General features: G+C 38.8%; 1 protein-coding gene across 10 annotated transcripts in view; it reads left to right on the top strand.

Moving 5' to 3' along the window:
• The window catches only part of LOC115218475 (nucleolar protein dao-5), a 30,374-nt gene extending 13,956 nt beyond the window's left edge, over nt 1–16,418 (top strand). The window contains exons 8-17 of one of the 10 annotated variants that reach the window (XM_036508490.1): nt 1,254–1,315; nt 3,630–3,685; nt 4,356–4,564; nt 4,728–4,811; nt 5,351–5,440; nt 6,849–6,932; nt 11,236–11,319; nt 12,303–12,398; nt 13,816–13,944; nt 16,257–16,418. In XM_036508490.1, the coding sequence (XP_036364383.1) occupies nt 1,254–1,315; nt 3,630–3,685; nt 4,356–4,564; nt 4,728–4,811; nt 5,351–5,440; nt 6,849–6,932; nt 11,236–11,319; nt 12,303–12,398; nt 13,816–13,944; nt 16,257–16,342 (980 nt within the window). In that variant the 3' untranslated portion in view covers nt 16,343–16,418. Of the gene's footprint in view, nt 1–1,253; nt 1,316–3,629; nt 3,686–4,355; nt 4,565–4,715; nt 4,812–5,350; nt 5,441–6,848; nt 6,933–11,235; nt 11,320–12,302; nt 12,399–13,815; nt 13,945–16,256 lie in introns of all 10 variants that reach the window. The other 9 variants (XM_036508492.1, XM_036508489.1, XM_036508491.1 and 6 more) reach the window with 9 other exon arrangements.
• Nucleotides 16,419–16,979: the final 561 nt, after the last annotated feature.

Raw genomic sequence — 16,979 nt, 5'->3', positions numbered from 1 at the left:
AAAATCAAATGGAAATTGTAGTTGTGATACCTGTGCTGGTGGCACGTAAAAAGCATCACCTGTACGTGGTCGATGCCAGCGCTGCCTTGACTGGCTTCCGTGCTGGTGGCAAGTAAAAAGCACCAACCGATCGTGGCCATTGCCAGCCTCCCTTGGCACGTAAAAAACACCAACTGATCGTGACCGTTGCCAGCTTCCCTTGGCACCTGTGCCGGTGACACGTAAAAAGCATCCACTATACTCATGGAGTGGTTGGCGTTAGGAAGGGCATCCAGCTGTAGAAACTCTGCCAGATCTGACTGGAGCCTGGTGCAGCCTCCTGGCTTCCCAGACCCCGGTCGAACCGTCCAACCCATGCTAGCATGGAAAACGAACATTAAACGATGATGATGGTGTATAATTGAAAGAGGTGAAATCAGGATTTACACATCAGGTGAAATACTGTGTGATTGTTTACCTTTAACAATTTCCTGTTGTTCCACATCATTCACTGTGGTTAGCCAGATCCAGGATTATACTAGTGTGCTCCTAAGGTACCTATTTCTTTACTACCCACAAAGGGCTAAACACAAAGAGGACAAACAAGGACAGACAAACGGATTAAGTCAATTATATCGACTCCAGTGCATAACTGGCACTTATTTAATCAACCCCGAAAGGATGAAAGACAAAGTCAACCTCGGTGGAATTTGAACTCAGAACGTAACGGCAGACGAAATTCTGCTGAGCGTTTTGCCTGGCCTGTTAGCGTTTCTGCCAGATTTCATATCCCTAACCAGTATATATATCATCATCAAGTGTTTTAAATCGGGTTTTGTCCTTGCTAATGGGGGTGGCCCAATCTGCCTCAATGCCATAGCAACTGAGGTAGGCAGGTCCTTATGTTTACAAATGGGGAGATAAGCATCTCCACCCAGCAAAGCCAGCATCCAGAGACTAGTTTCTGAGTCATTGCTTGTCATCAGTCTGGAGTAGCAAGGCTTGCTCACTATTGATGTCTATCTGCCTCCGTTAACATATAATAATTCAAGTGTAATACATTCACTGATTTCGAAAATAGGACACAGGAAATGTGTCAAGGCTGACAGGAAGTGGTGCTGCTTCCTAGGGCTAAATAGCAGTAGTATTCTTCCCTTTCATGGGACCGTCACATTAAGTTGATAACATGCCACCACTTTATCATGTTACTACTGTATAAATCTCTCTGAGAGATTTAGAAATGTATTATTTCTACTTTTGATCTTGTTTTCCAGAAAATGAAGATGATGAAGAAAATGAGGATGATCTAGAAAATGACAATATAAAAAATGAAGATGTAAGTAAATTTTATTAACATAATTTGGGATTAAGGCAGTGGTGAACTAGCAGAACCGTTAGCACACCAGGCAGAATGCATTTCACTTGGCTTGGCGGGGTCTTCTCAAGCATAGCATATTGCCCAACGTTCCAGTTATGCAACACTGGCATTGGCCATGACTAAGATTTCGCTCAACTTGAGAGGTCTTCTCAAGCGTGGCAAATCACCAAAGGTCTCATGGGAAGAATTTGAATGAAATAATTGAAAAGATACTTACAACATTGTCAGTGTGGTTCACAGTTTCTACTTCAGAGTCATCGGAGTCTGTAAAAAAAAAGTAATCCTTTAAAACCTCCCTGTTTCCTGAAATTCGCCAATGCTACACCTGATATCCCCCCGCTCCATATGCATGCACACACGTATATCATGACTCATACACTGTTCACTTTCCTGACTTTTGTGCATAATTCTATGTACTGTACATTCACCTTTGATGAGTTGTAGTGCACCTGAGCACTATACACAGTAATTTCATTATGTCATATTAGGAAATGCATCCATTATGTAAACCTTCCTCAAAACATTTCAAAGGTATATATATATATATATAGGTGCAAGAGTGGCTGTACGGTAAGTAGCTTGCTTACCAATCATGATTCCAGGTCAGTCCCACTTCAAGGCACCTTGGGCAACTGTCTTCTACTATAGCCTTGAGCCGACAAAAGCCTTGTGAGTGGATTTAGCAGACGGAAACTGAAAGAAGCCCGTTGTATATGTGTGTGTGTGTCTCTGTTTGTCCCCCCCAACATCACTTGGCAACTGATAATGTGTTTATATCTTTGTGACTTAGTGGTTCGGCAAAAGACACTGATAGAATAAGTACTAGGCTTACAAAGAATAAGTCCTGGGGTCAGTTTGTTCGACTAAAGGTGATGCTTCAGCATGGCCACAGTCAAATGACTGAAACAAATAAAAGAATTAAAGAATATATATATATATATCTCCCACCCATGCCAGCATGGAAGGTGGACGTTAAATGACGATGATGATACACACACACACACATATTTCTGTGTGCGCGAGTAATGAAGATTAACCTTGGACAGATCCAATCTCATTTTTTAAACAACAAATACATTCGATCAAAAAAGAACCGGTCTGCATTGATGGATGTATGCGTGCTCACTTAAGCATGTATGTATGTACTGTGTGTGTGTGAATTTTTTAGGAGTGCTACTGAATGTTACTGGTGCTGCATCTTTTCCTGACAGAATCGTTATATTCATCATCATCATCATCTTCGTTTAGCATCCGCTTTCCATGCTAGCATGGGTTGGACGGTTCAACTGGGGTCTGGGAAGCCAGGAGGCTGCACCAGGCTCCAGTCTGATCTGGCAAGGCTTCTACAGCTGGATACCCTTCCTAACGCCAACCTCTCCATGAGTGTTGTGGGTGCTCTTTACGTGGCACAGGTGCCAGACGAGGCTGGCAAACGGCCACGATCGGATGGTGCTTTTTACGTGCCCTGATGGTCAATATTTCTTTAGGTTTTGTATTTAAGGTTTTAAAGATGAAAACTTATCATCATCATCGTTTAACATCCGTTTTCCCTGCTGGCATGGGTTGGACGGTTTGACTGAGGACTGGTGAGCCAGTAGGCTACACCATGCTCTAATCTGATCTGGCAAGGTTTCTACAGCTTTTCCCTTCCTAACACCAACCACTCCAAGAGTGTAGTGGGTGCTTTTTACGTGTCACTGGCACAGGAGCCAGTCAGGCGGCACTAACGTCGACCATGCTTGGGTGGTGCTTTTTATGTGCCACTGGCATTGGTCAAGATTGAATGATGCCTTTTACATGGCACTGGGATGGGAGCCAGTCAGGCACTACTGGCATCAACTCATATATATACATACACACACACACACACACACACATATATATATATATATATATATACACACACACACATATGTTAGTTAGTTAATTTTTGGGCTCAAAAAGCAAAAAGCAAGGCCATGTATATATACAAGGTGGCCCAAAAGTAGATTTCCAATTCTTCAACTCTCTCTTTCGCATTCATATATCAACAGTTTAGATCTCAATTATAAAAAAAATATGAAACCATTATTCTATGCTAATTTAGTTAATTGAAAGATAGAAATTTAAATGTAATAAAATGTTTTAAAAGAAATTTAAAGTGCCTACATGATAACTGCAAACCCACATTTGGGGCCACCCTGTATGCATATATATATATATATATACATATATATAAAAGTGAATAATTATATTCCATATTCTACGATGTCATCTTATATATTCTCCACAGGTTTTGCCAGAAGCTGTATCAACCAGAAAAAAGAGGAAGATGACAGTGTCAGAAAGGTAACTTCCGCAATTTCTTCTTTTGTTCTTTCCTTCTATTATCTTTTTGTTGTCACTTATCTCTTTTGTATCTCTAGGTTAACCATAATGTGTCACTGTACTTTACATATGTGTGTGTATATATATATAGTTGCACTAACCGATCGTGGCCATTGCCAGCCTGGCCTGGCCCCTGTGCCGGTGGCACATAGAAAGCACCCACTACACTCACGGAATGGTTGGCGTTAAGAAGGGCATTCAGCTGTAGAAGCATTGCCAGATCAGACTGGAGCCTGGTGTAGCCACCTGGCTTCCCAGACCTTGGTCGAACCATCCAACCCATGCTAGCATGGAAAACGGACGTTAAGCGATGATGATGATGATGATATTTGGGAATGGTCATATTGTTTTTGTCTGTTAACCACCTGCAGTATATACTTAGTGTTCACTTCAGTTTTATTATTGTTCCTATTTTAGTGTCTTTTCTGAAAGCTTTCATCACATCCTGTGACCTCTTTGGTGACTCTCCATCCCATGTGTATCTTGTTCTGTTTAGTCCATTCTGTAATACACACACATGGATGCACAGAGATCACAACTTGGTTAGTGATATACTTTGTCTGTTGTGAAGCTATCAGATCTTATTAATTTGTATTTGGAATTTTCCCTTTTTTTTTTTTTTTCCTGACAGCTTCAGCGCTAGTCCAGAGAAAATTAAAGAGTCGCCCAGAAAAATGATTTCTGCATTTGGGGTTCATAAACCAACAGTCCAGACACGCTACTTTGATGTATTTGATACCAACTTGTCTCTTATTGAAGAGAATGAAAAGACTTTCAAAAAGTCTACGAAGATTGTAAAGAAACCAGAAAGTGGTGGCAGATCTGCAGAAAAAAATAAAGGTTTGTCATCTTACCTGTTTAAATAAATCAAACACTGCCATCGCCGCCTCGACTGGCTACTTACCACACAACCACTCCTGCGCCTATAAGCGTTGTTCATTTTTTTTTCGGAAATACCTGTAAAATCTGAAATTTTTTTTCTTTTCTTCAGATGTACCTTCAGATGTACCCAAAGACAAGTCATCACCTTTACGACACAAAAAACCTCAGCCATCACCAACTGCTAAACAGACATTGAAAAGTAAAAGTGAGTTCCTCCTCCCCACACATCTTCTTCCTCTTTCTCCTCTGCATATCCCCTTCCTCTTCTCATTCGTCTTCTCTTCATTCTACCTCTACCTTTCTCCCTTCTCTTCACTTTTCCTTCTTTAGCCTTCTACTGTACCCCTCCACCTTCCTCTTCTCCCTCCCATCTTCCTCCTCCCTTTCATGATGATGATGCCTGCAATGTTAAAATGATGCAAGTGTTGATCTCATCATATCTAAATAATCCTGCAACTTTTGATGTTTCTGATAAATTTTCAAAAACAGGAAAAAATTTGTCAAACAACCAGTTTTACCATTTTATCTTCTTTTTTCTCTTATTTTATTTTGCCATTCTTCTTTTATTCTCTGCATGTTGAAAAAAAGAAAATTCATTTAAATTATTTTTCTTTCCTTTCTATTCTTCCTCTTTTCTTCTATTTTCCTTTCTTTTTCTCTCTTTTCCATCCTTTTCCCCTTTATCTTTGGTTGTTGTTCCTTATCTCCCGAAATATCTTTAAATTTATTATTCTTTTCCTTCAGGTGTACCCCAAGAAAAGTCCTCACCTTTAAAACGGAAGAAACCTCAACCATCACCAACTGCTAAACATACATTGAACTACAAAAGAGAAAGTAAGTTAACAAATACACATATAGTCATCAAGTTTTACTCCAAGGCACAAGGCCCAAAATTTTGGGGGAGGTGGGGGAGAAGTCGATTAGATTGACCCCAGTACACAACTGATAATTTATAAACCCCAAAAGGATGAAAGGCAAAGTCGACTTTGGTGGAATTTGAACTCAGAAAGTAAAGACAGACGAAATACCAATAAGCATTTTGCTCAGCGTGCTAACGTTTCTGCCAGCTCACCGCCTCGGTAATGGCATTTATTCTTTTCTACTTTAGGCACAAGGCCTGAAATTTTTGGACAGGGGTCCCAGTCAATTAGATTGACCCAGTGCGTAACTGGTACTTAATTTATCAACCCAGAAAGGATGAAAGGCAAAGATGACCTCAATGAAATTTGAACTCATAACGTAAAGATAGACAAAATACCTATTTCTTTACTACCCACAAGGGGCTAAACACAGAGAGGACAAACAAGGACAGACGAACGGATTAAGTTGATTATATCGACTCCAGTGCATAACTGGTACTTAATTTATGGACCCCGAAAGGACGAAAGGCCAGGTTGACCTCGGCAGAATTTGAACTCAGAACGTAGCGGCAGATGATATACCACTAAGCATTTCGCCTGGCATGCTAACATCTCTGCCAGCTCACCACATTTAAAGTTTTACTCTATCATCATTCCAGCTTTATCTATTCCCTTACTCCTCCCACTCCTCGTGAAGGTACATGGTTTAGTGGTTGGGGTGTTGGGCTCATGATTGTAAGATTGTGGTTTCAATTCCTGGACCAGGTAACGCACTGTGTCCTTGATCAAAACACTTCATTTCACACTGCTCCAGTCCACTCAAATGGCAAAAATGAGTAACTCTGCGATGGACTGGCGTCCTATCCAAGAGGGGAATTTATACACCATGGGAACCAGGAAACTGGTCCTTATGACTCAGCATAACTTGAGAAGGTCCCTTTACTTTACTTCCCACCCTTGTTACTGACAAAAGGGCATAAAGCTGTAGAAAATATCTCTCAATAAACTCCATCCAACGCATGCAAACATGGGAAAGTGACGATGATGTTGATGCATTATGAGAATCTTAAAACAACCCTTTAGACCCTGGTCAACGGATGTGTGGTAATGTGTGGTACCTAGGTACTGCTCCAATAACTGGGTACCATCCACAGATGACCATTTTCCTTATCGTTTCACTGGAATGTTAAAAGCACTACATAGATTTTTTTTTTTTCTGAGTGACCATACCATTGGTTGGTGTTTGTAAAGAGATTTAACTCTTTTTCTATTTTTTTACTTTCCATTCTTTTGTTTCTTCCTTCTGTTTTTCTTCCGGTTTCCATTGAAGTTGTTGTTGTTCAGAATTACCTGTAAATTATGAAATTCTTTTGTTCTCTCAGGTGTACCGCAAGACAAATCCTCACCTTCTCGGTACAAAAAACCTCCGACAACATCACCTGAGAAACAGACCTTGAGGAATAAAAGTAAGTGACATGTATGCGTGTGTGTGTGTGTGTGTGTGAGGGGGAGAGAAGGAGGGAGGACGATTGCAGGATAACAATAATGACAGATAATTATGAAAGAAAGGGACGGATGCCACCACTAAGGGTGATGGTGAGGAGGGTGATACCCAGGAGCAAAGAGTGGTATTGGTAGGGCGTTGTTGAATTGAAATGCTTCTCATGTCTTCTCTCATTACACAGATGGTTGTGATGGAATAAAGATGCAGTGCGACAGGGTGGTGGTGGAATGGAATACCATCTGCCATGACCCATGTGGTATAGTGAATTGGGCAGAGGATTAGTGAGGTAAAATGATTAAAGCATAAGCGTGGCTGTGTGGTTAGAAGTTCCAGGTTCAGTCCCACTGCATGGTACTTCGAGCAAATGTCTTCTACTATAACCTTGGGCTGACCAAAACCTTGTAAGTGGATTTGGTAGACAGAAGCTGAAAGAAAACTGTTTATATATATATATATACATTCACACATATATACATAGGTAAATAAATATATATATACATATATATACGTAACTATATCATCATCATCGTTTAGCGTCCGCTTTCCATGCTAGCATGGGTTATATTTAGTGTGTGTGTTTTTCTTTGAGTGTTTCCTACCACTGCTTGACAGCTGGTGTTGGTGTGTTTACATCTTTATAACTTAGTGGTTCAGTATAAGAGACTGATAGAATAAGTACCAGGCTTCAATGCAAAAAGCCAAAAGTCCTGGCATTGATTCATTTGATTAAAATTCTTCAAGATGGTGCCCCAGCATGGCCACAGTCTAATGACTGAAGCAAGTCCATACCCTTCTTATTATGCAGCGTTGCTCTTTTCACACAAACATTGTTATCTGTCATTTACCATGGAAGAGAAAAGCAGTTTGTTACCAACAGAAATGGTAACTCCTGGAACTTTTCCTGCAATTTCTTGCTTCAGTTACAGTGCTCTTGAAGCCTCCATCTTCACTGTTAATTCGGTAATCTAAGTAGCGAAGGCTTTCAACTACTTCAAGGGAGTCTTCCAAGTATTTAACAGAATTGGTTTTACATTAACCCTTTCGTTACCAACCCGGCTGAAACCGGCTCTGTATATAAATGTCTTATTTTCATAAGTTTTGAATTAAAATCTTCCACCAAACTTTAGTCACAATTTATGTTCCTAACACTAGCTGAATGATAACTAAGTTATTTTACTAAATTCTTTGTTATATTTAAAGTAATTGAAAGAAACAGAGAGGATCTCAACAGAAATGCAGTAACGAAAGGGTTAATTCTTACAATAATCTCCATCTGCCACAGTTTTAAGGCCTACCTTCTCTGCCAGTCTGCTGGTGAGCTTTCTATAACGTCACTTGTTCACCCATAGTTTATTCTGGGTACACTGGAATTTCTACTTGTCTTTCTTTTCTTCCTATAGATCAATCAATGTAATTTTCCTGATACAAGCAGGGTGCTGCGTTCTTTCTTATTTTTACTAAAACTTTAGTTTTTGTTAAGTTTGTTTTGAGGTCTCCTGAATTGTAGGTTTTGCTCTCATGCCTGGAATTGCCTAACTCTCTTACATTTTCAGCTGTAAGAACAAATCCTCAGAACATGGCATTTTTCATTAAATGCTAGTCTTGGACTCTTCTGGTATGGGAAACCAAAAAAAAAAAAAAAAAAACCCCCCCCCTGTAGATGACTAAGAACTGATCATTAACTGCATGCTAAATTTTCTGCTGAATTCACTGCTAACTCTTCACGTAGCTGATTGTACTTTTGTGCATGGCTTGAGTGGCTCTAATGAGTCATTCATCTACCTTTTGTTTCCTAATTCACTGTCAGACTGCAGAACGTGGGATCTTAGCAAATGCCTTCTCTAGGTTGTCACATACTTGACACAAAGGCTTTATACTAAATATAGGAGTGGCTGTGTGGTAAGTAGCTTGCTTACTGACCACATGGTTCCGGGTTCAGTCCCACTGCGTGGCACCTTGGGCAAGTGTCTTCTACTATAGCCTCAGGCTGACCAAAGCCTTGTGAGTGGATTTGGTAAACGGAAACTGAAAGAAGACATTGTATATATATGTGTGTCTGTGTTTTTACCCCCCACCAACATCGCTTGACAACCGATGCTGATATGTTTACATCCCTGTAACTTAGCTTTCAACAGAAGAAACCAATAGAATAAGTACTCGGCTTACAAAGAATGTCCTGGGGGTGTATTTGCTCGACTAAAGGCGGTGCTCCAGCATGGCCACAGTCAAATGACTGAAACAAGTAAAAGATCCTATCCGCAGTTGTCTCCCTTTGACACTGGCCTCAGCATCCCTTCCCAGTTAATTCTGTTCCTAACCCCTTGTGCTATAAACACACTGACTTTCACAATCTCACCAATCATTTTGGTGCTTCAGTGGTGACCTCTCTTTAGTTCTTCTCCTTTGCTATTGTCATATCGTTGTTGTACCTAATGATACAGGTGTGCAAATCATTGGGTGTGACAGCTGTCTGTGCTGCCTGATTAACTGAGAGACCAACTAGCACATGACCTACTTTGAGAGATATTTTAAGTATCTTAGTGACTATCCCTGATGGCCTTGTACTCTTCCCTACTCACTTATTGTTAATAGTGCCTCTGACTGTTTTACTGTCAGCTTTGAGCATTTACAACAAATATTGTAATGAATTCCATGGTGAATAGTTTTAAATATCTCTGTAATATATATATATATATATATCAGCAGCACGGATTTTTGTCAGTGAACAGGTTGCGGATTTTAGCGACGAAAATATTTTGACAAATTAAACTTAATTGTTGAAGTGAATCGAACGGCTTTTGTGTGTTTCTTAAATGGCTTACAAACACCTTCCATGCTGCAATTGTTTTTGTTTCAGCACACGATCTCAGATCAAATCACTTGCTATGCGAGTACATCTCCGTAATAATATATATATATATATATATATATATATAATAATTATTTTAGAGGAATATTATTTCTAACTTACAGGGAAAAATTCAATTTAGAAATACCAAATCAAATTTCACAAAATATAATATATATATATATAAATTAGAAAAATCCCACCTTTTATCAATTCAAAATGAACAATTAAATTACACCTTCTAGAAAATTACATATGATAGAAATATTAGAAGTAAAATAACAATAATATACCAATGTTTAAGTAAATTGCAAAATAATAATAAAAACATATATGTTTGGTAGAATAACGACACGTGTTTTGTGGCTATATTTAATAAATATATATATATATAAAGAGAGAGAGAGAGAAAGAGATTGTGTGTGGTGGGGGCTTATAGCCTAAACAATTGTAGATGCATCTCAGATTTTTGTCAGTGAACAGGTCACGGTCTTAAAGCAACGAAAATATTTTGACAAATTAAACTTAAATGTTGAAGTGAATCGAACGGCTTTTGTGTGTTTCTTAAATGGCTTACAAACACCTTCCACGCTGCAATTGTTTTCGTTTCAGCACACAATCTCAGATCAAGTCACTTTCTATGCAAGTACATCTCCCTAATTGTATAACTGTTATTGTAGTATTTGAACTTCAATTATGTTTCCTATTCCATCATCATTTAGCATTTGTCTTCCGTGATGGCATGGATTGGACAGTGTTTGACAGGAACTGGTAAGCCAGAGGACAGGGCCATGCTCCACTGTCTGTTTTGGCATGGTTTTTACAGTAGGATGCCCTTCCTAATGCCAACCACTTTACAGAGTGGACTGGGTACTTTTTTTTTTGGTTGTACCAGCATGTATTTTAATTTGAATAAAATCATTAAAATATACAAATACTGGTGGAGGTTAACCTTTTGTCAGTTCTGATTTAGCAGGGCCTATATGGCACCCAAGCATGCAGCTATGACCTACATATGGCATTTCTCCAGCTGGCCGTGATCCAATGCTGCACATTCTGACATGCAGTGGTGGTGCCCCAGCATGGCCACAGTCTAATGACTGAAACAATTCCATGGCATTGCTCTTTTCACACAAACATTATCTGTCTTTTACCATAGCAAGTATTGCAATCTCTCTGCTATCCAATGTTTCTGAAAATCTATTGAGTCATATGATGGCCTCAGTTGAGGTGAACAAGGTGGACTTGGACACTGTGTAGCAGTTGCTGTTCCTTTGTTCTTTTCTTTCTTCGTTTTCCCTCTATTTTTCATTTTTCTTCTTGCTTTATTTCCATTGCTTCTTTTTACTTCTTTGTTGTTAATATTTTCTGCATTATCTATAAAACACCCATGTTTCTTTTTTTTTTGTACTCTCAGGTGAAGCCAAAGACAAAACCCCACCATCACGACACAAAAGACCTCAGCCACCATTGGCTGCTAAACATACATTGAAAAGTAAAAGTAAGTTTTTATGTATATAACTTTGTGGTTAACAAGATTGCTATAGAATCATGTGGTTCTGAGTTCAATCTCACTGCATGGCACCTTGGGTAAGTGTCTTCTACTGTAGCTTCAGGATCACTGATATCTTAAGATTGCAATTTGGTTGGTGAAAACTGTACAGAAGCCTGTTGTGCATATGTCTCTGTGTGTGTGTGTGTGTGTATTTTTGTGTCTGTGTTTACCAGTGCTTAAGAAAAAAACACTGATATTTTGTCAAAAAGTGTGACTTAACAATTTGACAAATAGATATTGATAAAATAAATGCCAAACTGAAAGCAATTGTGGGTTGATATGATCAACTGAAGCCTTTTGAAGGCAGTGCCCCAACATGGTTGTATTCCAATGACTGAAACCAGTTACAGAGTAGCATTCAGTATTAAAGAATTTTTATCTTTAGTTAAAAAAAAAATGGGTGAAATTTATGGAGAAGACAAAAGAATAATGAATGGTAGTCTGTGAGAATAAGAAGAGTAAATAGAGTAAAGAATAACTGAAAGAAGATAAAACGAAATACCAAAAGAAACTTGACGGAAAGGTGGCAGAAATAATTCTCAGTCTTTTTTGATGCATATTATGCAGGTATGTTTAATAAAGGATTTTTCAGCCTTACTTTGAACTGGATCTTGTGATTAAATCACAGGGCTGTTGGCAGTGCTGGAGGGACTAAAGTTGTTTATGTGGGAGCGACAGTGGTAATGAGCGAGGTGGACTTAGCCTGAGTGAGGTGGACTTAGCCTCGGCATGTCAGTTGTTGTCCCACAGTATAGTCTTCTCATTCTCTCCTTATTTCTTTCTTTCTTTCTTTCTAGTCTTTCTTTACGTTTGTTTTGTTACATTTTTCTTTTGTTTGTTTCTTTTATTTTGTACTTTATTTTCCTTTTTTTTCTTCTTTTGTTCATTATTTTTGTAAATATCCATAAAATGCGAAATTTTTTCCCCAGCAGTACCCTCAGGCGTACTCAAAGAAAAATCTTCACCTTTACGACACAAAAAACTTCGTCCATCACCAATTGCTAAATCCACATTGAAAACTAAAAGTAAGTTCCTGCAATATATGGCTAGTTTATCCTATCCATGCTATTCTATCAGCATCATCATGTGTCTGAGGATAAATCATTTCTGAATCTTTCAAAACATCTCAACGCTTCTAAGGCAAACTTTCTTCGTTTACTTTCATCGTAATTTGAATTTAACCTTAGCATCTTATGAAGCTAGATTTATAAATCCTAAAATTGCAGAAAAAATTCGTTACTGAGCAGTTTAGATTAAAGGTTGAAGCACAGGGATGTGGGCCGAAGCATGAAAGTGGTTGAGGAATTCTGGCAGGAATGAATGTGTTGTTAAATTCTTTTCACTACCACATGGTTCTGAGTCGAATCCCATTGCATGTTACCTTAATGCCTTTTATGATACCTTTGGTAAAAAGCATCTGTGCTGGTACCACATAAATGCACCCAGTACACTCTTTAAAGTGGTTGGCGTTAGGAAGGGCATCCAGCCGTAGAAACCATGTCGCAACAGACAATGGAACCTGGTGCAGCTCCTCTTAAACCATGTGATCCATGCCAGCATGAAAAATGGAGGTTAATGATTGATGATGAAGATTGGGTTGATTGATACCTTGAGGTTAGAATTTGGTAAACAGATAATGGGCAGATGCCTGTAGCGTTTGTGTGTTTGTGTAAATATACATATATTTGTGTCTGTGTATGTATCTGTGTCCATCAATGATGTAAAAAGTGTTAACATCATTGAGAAAACAGTAAAACTAGAGTTGCTGAAACAAATTCTGTGATATTTTATTTCTATATTCTATTGCATACACTCCCTTGTTGCGAAGAAGAAGATTGATACATTATTTACATTTGACGGATATTTGTCCTCATCTTGTTTGTTGTTAACACAACGTATTGGCTGATACACCCTCCAGCCTTTATCAGGTGTCTTGGGGAAATTTTGAACCTGGGTTCTCATTCCTAAGGTATTTTTCAATGTTATTATTATATTCAGGTCACTAACCCCAAGATTCCGAGTTCGATTATTACCTGAATAATAATAATAATAATAATAATAATAACAGAAAAATACCTTAGGAATGAAAAGCCAGGTTTGAAATTTCCTCAAGACACCTGATGAAGGCTGGAGGGTATATCGGCCAAAATGCTGTGTTAACAACAAACAAGATGAGGACAAGTATCTGTCAAATGTAAATTATATTAAGGTTTGATATACAGCTTTGGGCCAGGTCTCATTGGGATGGTGTGTATGATACCTGAAGTAGCCAACTGAATGAGTGCAACCAGCAAATCTTTTGATCTATCTAAACCATGCATCTATAGTCATCCTCTTATTCTACTCTTTCTCACTATTATTTTTTCATTCCTTTCCTCACCTTATTTTTATTGTATTACCTGTGATTTTCTTTCTTTTCCTTGTTTCTCTTTTGTTGTTCAGCATTTTCTGAAATAGCTATGACGTGTACCTCAGGTGTACCTTCAGGTTTGCCCGAAAACAAATCTTCACCTTCAAAACACAAAATGTCCCAGCCATCACCAACTGCTAAACAGACATCGAAAAGCAAAAGTAAGTTATATATATACTAGCAGTATCGCCCGGCGTTGCTCGGGTTTGTAAGGGAAATAACTATATAAACATTTTTAGAGAGTTATAGCCAAAAAAATAGCAAAAAAATGCATTAAAAATGAGAAAAAAATGATGGTAAATTTTTTTTTTAATCGTTGACTCATCGTAGACATTTTTAGAGAGTTACTTCCCTTATATAATAGCGAAAAAATGCATTAAAATGGAAACAAATGATGGTAAATTATTTAAAAAATGATGGTGAATTTTTTTTTAAATCGTAGACTCATCGTAGACGCGCGCTAATACCCAGAAGGGCTCAATATGAATCACGACTATAAGATACCCGGTTTTGGTTAAACTGCACCGCAAAATGTGGGAGTAGTTAGGAATCTAAATCGTAGGAGAGAGACAGGACACAACCTCTCTTTTATATATAAAGATTTAAAAAAAGCACCCAGTATGCACTTTGATGTGGTTGGTATTAGAAAGGGCATCCAGCCATAGAAACAATGCCAAAGCCAACACTGGGACTTGGCACAGCCCTGTGTCTTGCTGGATGCTGTCAAACTGTGTAACCCATGTCAACCTGGAGGATGGGCATTAAATGATGATCACACACCACACACACACACACGCACAGGCATACACATGTATATAATAGCTTCTCTTTGCTTAATGACAAGTATACATAAAAAGCACCATCCGAACGTGGCCGATGCAAGCGCCGCTTTGGCTGGCTTCCGTGCCGGTGGCACGTTAAAAGTATCAACCGATCGTGGCCGATGCTAGACCCCCCTGGCACCTGTGCAGGTGGCACGTAAAAAACACCCACTACACTCACGGAGTGGTTGGCATTAGGAAGGGCATCCAGTTGTAGAAACACTGCCAGATCAGACTGGAGCCTGGTGCAGCCCTGGCTTCCCAGACCCCGGTCGAACCGTCCAACCTGTGCTAGCACGGAAAACGGACGTTAAACGATGATGATGATGATGATACATAATTGTTTTTGCTTATTTAATCATGTACAAATAAAGGAAGGTGGAGATACATGGCTTGGTGGTTAGGGTGCTGGACTCATGATGGTAAATTTGTGGTTTCATTTCCTGGGTCCTGCCGATGTGTTGTGTTCTTGAGCAAAACTCTTCATTTCACATTGCTCCGGTCCACTTGGTGGGCAAAACTGAGTAATCTTGTGACAGACTAACATCCTGTCCAGGAACCCCAAAACAGGACCTATAGGTCTCTATGACTCGGGAAGGGGCATTATTCTTTATCCTTAATTAAGGAGGACATTTTATTCTTATAAATGAGATAAGTTTATGCACAAATATTTTAGGGGACCTTTTGCAATTATTGACTGCATTTGTAAAGGCACAGATCTGATCCCTGTTCAGTTTTAGGATATTTTAAGAAAATGGATTTTAATTTCAATATTCAGTATTGTGCCTGTCCTCACCTATGACCATGGATTTTGGATAATGACCAGAAGAATATAATTGAAAATATAAGGGGCCGAAATGGGTTTCTCTGAAGGATCTCTGGAGTAACATTACTTGACAGGGTGTTGGGTCAGAGATCATTAAGTCTCTCCCGGTCAAGCTGCTACAGCTCTGGCCCTTAGAACATGTGATTAGAATGCCACTGGAAAGAATCACAAAACAGATTCTTCACGCTGGGCCAACTGGCAGGAGACCCTAAGGTAGGACCAACAGCAAAATGGTTGGATAAGGGCTATGGTCTCAGACGGATGCAGTTGGGGATCCAGCTGGAAAGTGTAACAACAGTTGCTTTTGATAGGACCCCTTGGAGGAAGTGGCTGAGGAGAACTCTACCCCCACAGTCCTCCCAGGAATAGTGGGTGGCAAAACTGGATGGATGGAATATTGTATTAGGGGTCATTCAAGTTTTTGTATATCCCAGAGTCAGTCCTGATTGGACAGACAGGATGGATATTAGCCAGACAAACCCATAAATGTAGCCCATATATCTATATTTCCTAAAATATCCTGCACTTTCACCTAACTGAGGATTAACGCTGCACTTTCTCATATGCAGTGGTGCAGCCTGCAGATGTCATCTCTTCATTGTCCACAACAGAGGTGGGTTGGGTGGCCTTGCTCTGTCCATGGTGGTTCCTCTGCCCTTATCTTATCCTCATTCTGCTGTTTCTCCCCTCCACTTCTCATTTTTCTTTTTGACATTTAATTTTTTCTTCCGTCCATTGTTCCTTGTTTTTTTTTTTTTCTTATATTTCTTTGTAGTTGTTTATTATTTTTAGAAATCTCTATAAAGCATGAACGTTTTTCCATCAGGTGTCCCTTCAGATGTGCCTGAAGATAAACCTCACCGCAACGACACAAAAAAACTCAGCCGTCATCGACTGAGAAACATACAGTGAGAAGTAAAAGTAAGTTTCACACACACACGCACACACACCACACACACACACACTTATTCTTAAGCGAGAATATTATCGACAGTGACTTTGACGTTTCAGTCAGTTAAGCCATCATTGTCCATTGATGTCTTAATTGGCCAAAATTTCGAAGTCACTGTCACTAATATTCTTGTTTAAGAAAAAAAAAAAAATTGTACTCTACAGGAGAAGAGAGTAACGCCCTTGGATGAATGTAAAATTGTTTTTATTAGGATTAAACATAAAAACAAACATTATATATATATATACACACACATGCATTCCTCCATCCATATATTATATATGTATGTATATACATATATACATGCATCCCTCCAGCTATATATATATATATATATTAATAAATAAAACATATGCATATATATATATATATATATATATATACATATATGTACGTACCTACCTCTACATGTATATATACACACATATATGAGTACAGGACACCAAAAAAACGTCGAACACAATGAGAAACGAAAACATAGACACAAACCCAAAGAACTGGACTATTTTTTTTTAAACAACAAAAAAATAGGGTACAGGACAATTAACACAAAGAAAAAAAACTCTTCTTCAGTCGCCATGGTTTTATATATATATA

This window comes from Octopus sinensis, linkage group LG13, assembly GCF_006345805.1.
Source record: "Octopus sinensis linkage group LG13, ASM634580v1, whole genome shotgun sequence".
Taxonomy (NCBI): domain Eukaryota; kingdom Metazoa; phylum Mollusca; class Cephalopoda; order Octopoda; family Octopodidae; genus Octopus; species Octopus sinensis.
The sequence above is the reverse complement of the archived record's forward strand: the minus strand, read 5'-3'. Positions and strand labels throughout refer to the sequence as shown.